Source organism: Psammomys obesus, unplaced genomic scaffold (assembly GCF_907164565.1).
Source record: "Psammomys obesus unplaced genomic scaffold, mPsaObe1.curated_primary_1811, whole genome shotgun sequence".
In the NCBI taxonomy this organism is placed as follows: Eukaryota; Metazoa; Chordata; class Mammalia; order Rodentia; family Muridae; genus Psammomys; species Psammomys obesus.
Genome location: NW_026592510.1, coordinates 23455986 through 23463054, shown reverse-complemented (window position 1 = coordinate 23463054; position 7069 = coordinate 23455986). Strand labels below are relative to the sequence as shown.

At 51.2% G+C, this 7069-nt stretch overlaps 1 protein-coding gene across 1 annotated transcript in view; it reads right to left on the bottom strand.

Moving 5' to 3' along the window:
• The window catches only part of Dtx4 (deltex E3 ubiquitin ligase 4), a 33038-nt gene extending 26409 nt beyond the window's left edge, over positions 1–6629 (bottom strand). Inside the window, exon 1 of the mRNA XM_055613907.1 lies at positions 6416–6629. Within this exon, the coding sequence (XP_055469882.1) occupies positions 6416–6626 (211 nt within the window). The 5' untranslated portion in view covers positions 6627–6629. The remainder of the gene's footprint in view (positions 1–6415) is intronic.
• Positions 6630–7069: the final 440 nt, after the last annotated feature.

The window sequence follows — 7069 nt, the reverse complement described above, 5'->3', positions numbered from 1 at the left end:
TGTGTGTGTGTGTGTGTGTGTGTGTGTGTGTGTGTGTGTGTGTGTGTGTTGGAGAGATGCACGGGGGGAGAATAGGAAATCACCCTGCCCTTATTTGCACAATCTTTACACTCAGACAGGTACCCAATTCTGTACAAATTCCATGGCAATCATATAAAACATCTTTTATACAGTTAAGAAAATTAAGTTCAGAGAGTTTAATGACACTTGTAAAAATTCCCTCTAGCGAACTGGAGCAATACACTTCTTACAAATGCATTTAAAAGGAATTTTTGATTTTTGTTTGATTGTTTTTTTAGACAATAAAGTTATCAATCCTGAAAACGTCTATACATTGTCTCTGAACTCTCTAGACCATGTCCTGGCTCCATCTCCATACACACATTCCTAGTTTATTTCCTTCTATCCTCTGTATTTTCCACTACTTCTGTCAAATGGAGACCCCCTTAATTCTCAGGCATTCCATTGCAGATCCCCAAGTATTCACAACCTTTCCACCCACTTTTCCATTTTCACCAACTTTAATTCTTCTCTCTTTCAGTTCTTATGCCACTGTTCACCCATTCTTGAAATGTTCTAGTCCAAGCCCCGCTCCTCAGGAAGTTTGAGGTGCAGAACTTGGCTGATTGTTTTCAGATGGCGAAGTTTACTGTTCTTGTAGGTGCCGAGTGGGGGCAGGGACACGGCTGCGTAGCTCTTTGTATTCCACTCCCTAGTGCAATGTCTGGCAGTTATAAAAGCACCATAAACTGTGCCACGATTGATTGAACACTCTGGCTACTATCATATTTACTCGTTGATGGCATATTGCTCAGCATCCCATTAGTTGCTATGGAGAACGCAAAACTCAGGCATTCCTCAAGCGGAACACAGTCTCAAAAGGAGTGAGGAGACGAATGTGAGTGGTTGTCTATGATGCAGAATGAGCCAAAGGACACTAGGAAAGTGCAAGTTGGCAGGAAAAATGATTAAACCCCTTCTCTGCTTAAATATTCCCATAATATTTCCTCAGGCTAGGATCAGATCTCCGTTCTCACCAACCTCTACAGCTCCTTCTCCCCACTTTCTCTGCACATGTGTCTTTCACATTGGCCTCCAGGCTCTCCCACTGCTATTCTTCTCTGACTCTGGGACTCTTCGTGATTCTAAGTTCTCCCTCTCGATCAGTCAGTCCTTCGTTTGCTCTTTCAAGCTAAATAAGACTTGTTTCACCACGAGAAAACTTCTACCTATGACCAAGTCAAAATCCTGTTCCTACTTTTTAACAGCACTGACCCTGAGGTCAGTGAAGTTTGCAGTTGTCTATGTGGCTAATTAGACCAGGACCCGCCTCCCTCCCTAGATCCTCAACCTGGTGACAGTGGGCATAAAACTGTCCACCCTCGCTCTGTCCCAAAGGCTTGACATGCCCTGGGGGCTCAAGAAATACTGATTATTAGCTGAAGTAATGACGGTTTGCAGAACTTTTGAAGAAACAGATGACAAATGACCGAAGACTTGAAAGATAAAGAGAATTTCACTATTCAGATGGTAGGAAAGGGCATTACTTCAAGGGGGAACTGTGTGACTAGCTGGAGTAGAGGAAACCTCTGTGTTCCTGGGAAAACCTAAGGCATGGAGGACAATGCTGGAGCTGGGGCATGGACGGTCTGGAAAGTCAAGGTGTGATGGATTTTGTTTTCAGGTAATGAAGAGCTAGTGAAGTGGTTTAATGCGTTAAGCGACCAGAGCTAAGCTGCTCACCTAATCAGCTCACAGTGAGCAGAGAGCTGTTGGTGAAGGCAGAAAGTGATGTGGGAGATACAAGAGGGCTGGGCAGCTGGACGCTCTGTAAATGAGGTCTCAAGGCCACTTGTTCCTAATCCACAGAGGTCCAGCAATGACCTCAAGACCCAAGAGCTTTGGCCTGGGAATCTAGTTCTCTCCACGCACATTAACATTCCAACTGACAGCGACACGTTTTTGCATTCCAGGATATATTAGCCACTCTGCCTCTGGATAAGAGAATGAGTCAAAGATTCCTGAGGCTGACCACGAGGAAACGGCAAAATGGTAGCAAACAGAGGAATGTGAAGATGAGCTAATTTTTGAAGAGAAAGTTGCTGAATTCACTTCTGCCCTTTCGTATATTAAAAATATACAACCTCAAAACCAAAAATTTGGGAGATGAGAGAAGGTGAGATCTCACTTTCTGGAGCAGTGGTTCTCAACTTTCTTAATGCTGTGACTCTTCTATACAGCTCCTCATGTTGTGGTGACCCCAACCGTAAAATTATTTTCATTGCTCCTTCATAACTGTGACTGTACTACTTTCATGAATCATAATGTGGACATACGATATGTGACCACGATGGGAATCTGACACACAGGCTGAAAACCGCTGCCCAGAATATCCCAGCCCCAAGCCATTCTAGAACCAGGACCATGGATTAGATACTCTGAAAACATTCCATCTTGTCCTATAATGTGATGATCCAGGAAAAGGGTCTCCCATACGGTAAGAATACAGAATGTTCACAAACATCCTGTAGGAAGAGAAGGAAACGTTGCTTTCTCCCAGGCACCCAGACACAAGCATCCAAAAGCATCCAAGAAGGTTTGTCTCTTGGGAAACAGAAGACAGTACTCCAGGCACAGGCTGAAGTCTCTAAGATGTGTAAACCAAACCTGCGCTTTTACAGGATGCAGTGCCCAAGCCCTAAGCTCCTCTTACTAGCACCACTTCAGCCCACCCTCAGTGTAGAACACTCCATAAGGGCAAAGACTTGGATGTTCTATTACTGCTAGGTTCCACATGCCTGCAACTGCACATGAAATCAGTCCACAATGTTCGTAAATGCAGGAAGGGCTCATGGGCCATGTCTTTAGACTCGTAGCTCTGTCATTGACAAAGTAACCTGAACCCCTGAGCAATTTAAGCTCTTTCAACTTGTTCCTTTTTCTATAAAATTGAGATAACACTCTTCATAGAATCCTTGTGAAGATTAAACCAGACACCTGTGCAACTTTCATGGCATATCATGGACACGTCTCCTCTATACTGTGGCATCCATATGCTCACCACAATGCCTACCTCCTCCATTCCTGTGCCCACACTGGGTAGGAAGCAATACGAGAGATTTTGTCAAATCTTGTAATCCCACTCACTCCACTGGACTTGTCTCATTACATTAATGATGTGAGAGAGAGAGAGAGAGAGAGAGGCAGGCCAGTACTTAAAACTTTGAGCTGGAAAGGATTAGCTCTTGCATCAACCTGTTTTCATAAAAATTATTGTTGGTGCAGGGGCTACGACCCACACACCTGCAGAAGCCTATGCTGGAAGAAAAGGCCTCTTTGCTTCTCTTCAGTCTGCAAAGGAAAAGGCCTGAGCAGTTAGGAAAAGGCCTCACTACAAAACAGAAGGAAAATGACAAGAGAGCACTATGCATGAAGAAGACTTCACCAAGACTTGCAGAAATGGCCAGGATTAACTCCTACCCTCTTCTTTCCTTACCTTCTTCAATATTCTCCAGCCCAAATGCCAAAATAGCCTAGAACGTCAATCAGCCCCTATCTGCAAGAGTCTGGGGAAGGAGAATCCAGGGCAAACAGAAGCAGGCACATGGGTGTCTGCAACCTCCCTGCCGTCTCCCTGGAGACAGTCTGGGTGCAGTCAAGAGCTCTGATGAATGGAGAGACCTAAGACTTACTAGGTATCCAAGCATACAAGTGCTGAAAGAAGAGAAAGCGCTCATGTCAAATGCCTATAAAGCAAGGCAACCGAAGAGAGGAATTGCTGCTAGGTAGGGGACTTCGGGCTTGCCTGTCTTTGCAGGGATTTTTCTGGTCCCCAGCTTTAAATTGTGGCTCGGGAACAGTGGGTGATGTAATTAAACATTGCCAGGGCTTGGCTGAGGTTTCCTGGGAGCTGGTGGCTTAAAGTCCCCACCATGTCACAGTCTCATCAATGGTCTATACTGAGAGGAACTGAGTTGTTGTGTTGAGGAAGAAGGAAGCAGAAGGGGGTTATAGCTGACACGAAGGAATTCTAATCCGGGCTGACGAACTCCCTGGCAGCCCCAGTGTTTCTAGGAAGTCAGCCTCATGCCTTCAGCACCCTTGCCTAGCACTTGGTGTGGAGGAGAGGAGAGTGATGGTGCCTAGGAAAGTGATCGTGATGCAGGAAAGAGAGGATGAAACCAAAGCAGTGCAGATGTGGAACACAAGGGAATCTTCAAAAGCATCCAGGTTGGGGTAGTGGTGCATACCGTCATCCTACCCCTCAGAAGGTGGAGACAGGTAGCTGTCCAGTTCGACTCCAGCCTGGATAAATACCTAGATCATATTTGTAAAAGGAGGGTGCAGAGGCAGAAAGAGCAGATCAGTGGCAAAGCACTTGCCTAGGATCACGGCTATTTCTCGGCTCGGGGCATAAAACCGAAGCAACTGCAGCGCTGAGCGGCCTGCCTTAACCAGTAGGCCATAGGCAACTGCCCTGGAGAAGAGCCAGCAGCAGCCAGACCCCGGGAAGGAGATTTTGTCACTATTTCCAAGTTCTCCAGAAGTTCACTTTTGTCAGGAGCAGCTTCTGCATCATGAATGCTCCTAGTTCTAAGTCCATCTTAGAGGGCTCCACTCAGTCACAGGCTAAACCTGCCACTTCCAGCAGTGGGGCAGGGGCGAAGGCCTGCCCAGTGCTAGCACGGCTGGCTCTCCATATGCCGCCCAGATATAGTCGGAAATAGAAGAGCTAAACTTTCTGCTTTATTTTGGGCAAGCCTGGAACTCCCTGTCAGGCGGTCTGCTGATCCCACCTCCGGGGCTCAGCTGCTCCTTCCACACACGCCCCCCCCCACACCCTCCATCTGAGGCCTCGCCCCTTAATTCCATCTTCTCTCCCCAGATGCACAATGACATCTTCTTCCTACTCTCAGGCCACACTTAATCCTCTCTCCCCACTTCCCAACATTTCTCTTTATTTCCTCCTCTCCTCAGTCTTCTCCGCTGCTCTTCCCCACTTTCTCTATCAAAGTTCAAGCCAGCCAGATGCTAAAACTTCTTTAATTCCTTCCCCCAGAAAGTTTTCCCCCTGTTGTCCATGATCATACAGTTCTTGGCGAAGAGGTTGCTCAGAATTATGACTTCAGATTCCAAGAGGGAGGAACTATACCTCTTTCCCATGACAATTTCAATTAGCACAGGATGTGAGGGCTTTCCTAGGAAGCTCAGAGGACCTGTCCAGCAGCTGTTCCCCCAGCCACAGGGCCCTCCTCCTCCTCATCTCCTCTTCTCTCTCCCCACCACACCTGCTTCTCCCGGCTCTGCAGTCACACCCTTGGGAAAGGCCAGCCAGAATTCCAGAAATGATCCCTAATTGAAGAGATTACTCTCTGGAGACTGAAACTTGTCCCAAGTCATCAGTTAAGCCTGGACAGACCAGAGCCAAAGAAGAGAGCAACGTGTTTTCTTCCCCCTGCAGTGACTCAAAACCCAAACTCTAACCTCCGCAGTTCCCATCCTGGCCGGGCTCGATACAGGCTGCAGAGCTGGGAGATTTGTGGCAGTCTTGGTAGCAGCTTAGGTTTTATGGAAAGATAAGTTTAGTGCCTTGGGAGGCCAGATTGATGGCCCCTGTGCACTACTTTAGGAAAAAACCTGGGGACAGTTTCTTCTCAGCCTTCCTCCTCCTTCCTGAATCTCCCCTCCTTCTCCTTCTCCATGGACAAAAGGAGCAGCTTCCCTGCCAGGCATTCCAGAGCCCAGGCCTTCCCCCTCCTCTCTCCATCTGCTCTGGCCTGTTGCTTCAGTGCTTGGAGTGCAGAGGCATCTGTGGGTGCCATCTCATCCAGGGTGCTCCAGCCCCAGAACCCCCGGCCCACTCTCTCTCCTAGCAATGTCCCAGCACCTTCACACACTGACTGCAGTTAGAGACTGGGAACCCCTATGCCTCTCCAAGCTCCACACCCAGGAGCTGGCAGTGGGAAGGCTGGGTCTATGGAAGAAGGCCAGAGGCAATAAGGTTGAAGGGGGTGGAGGTGTATGGTAGGCCCAAAGGTGCCTGAGGCAAAGCAGGGGCAGCTGAGGTGTGAGCAGCCAAGGGGCTCAAAGAGCGTCTCGCTGGGGAGTCAGCATTGCCCGGGGGCTGCAAAGCCCTAGAGTTCCCGCACAAAGGGCCACTAGGGGCTGAAGGGGCATGAAGGGGTTCCCCACAGCCGGGCTGAAGCCGGGTTTGCATAGCCAAGACACTTTAAAACTACTTGCAAGGACATTTACTAGGAGGTGGTCTCGGGATCCTGAGAGGATCTGGGGAAGGGAAGCACCTGCCCTCAACCTCTACCGCTGACACCAGCAAGCGAAGCTGCCCACTGGGTGGGTCACGGCGGACCCGCCAGGCGGAAGCTCCGGGGACAGACAGGGGATGTGGGCAGCTCACCCGTGTCTTGGCGGAACTGGTTCATGGACTGCAGGTCGATGATGTAGGGCGCGAGCCGGCTGTCCACCTGGCCCAGCACCACGCTGCCCCCGGCGCGGGGACCCGCGCGCACCACCGCCTCTATGTGGTGGCTCACCGCCGGGCTGTAGGGACGCCAGCGGCCGTGCTCGTTCAGCCATTCCCACACCACCACGGCCGAGGCCAGGAGCATGGCGAGCCCGGGGCTGCGGCGCGGCGCTGCCCGCCTCCCGGGCCCGGCCTCCTGCGCTTCCTCGGGGGCCGCCGCCTCCCGGTCTCAACCGCGCCCCTCGCCCCGCGCCCCGCGGCCGCGGGCAGCCTCAGCGGCGGCCCATGGGGGAGCCCGCAGCCGCGAAGACGCCGGGACGCCGACCCCGGGGCCGCCCGGCTCCGACCGCGCGCCGCCGGCCTGCGCCGCTGCTGCCGCTGCTCCGAGGGGTCCAGCGGCTTCATGCAAAGGCCCGGCCCCGCGCACTCGCCGCCCCGCCTTGCCAAGCCACCCGGGGGCGCGCGGCCCGAGCGCGGCGCTGCACCCGCCTCGCACCAGTTGCGCCTGGGGCTCCGCGGGCGCCGGCCAGGATCGCGCCGCTCGGTCATGCCCTCCGCCCGCTCTCTCTCTCTCTCTCTCTCTCTCTC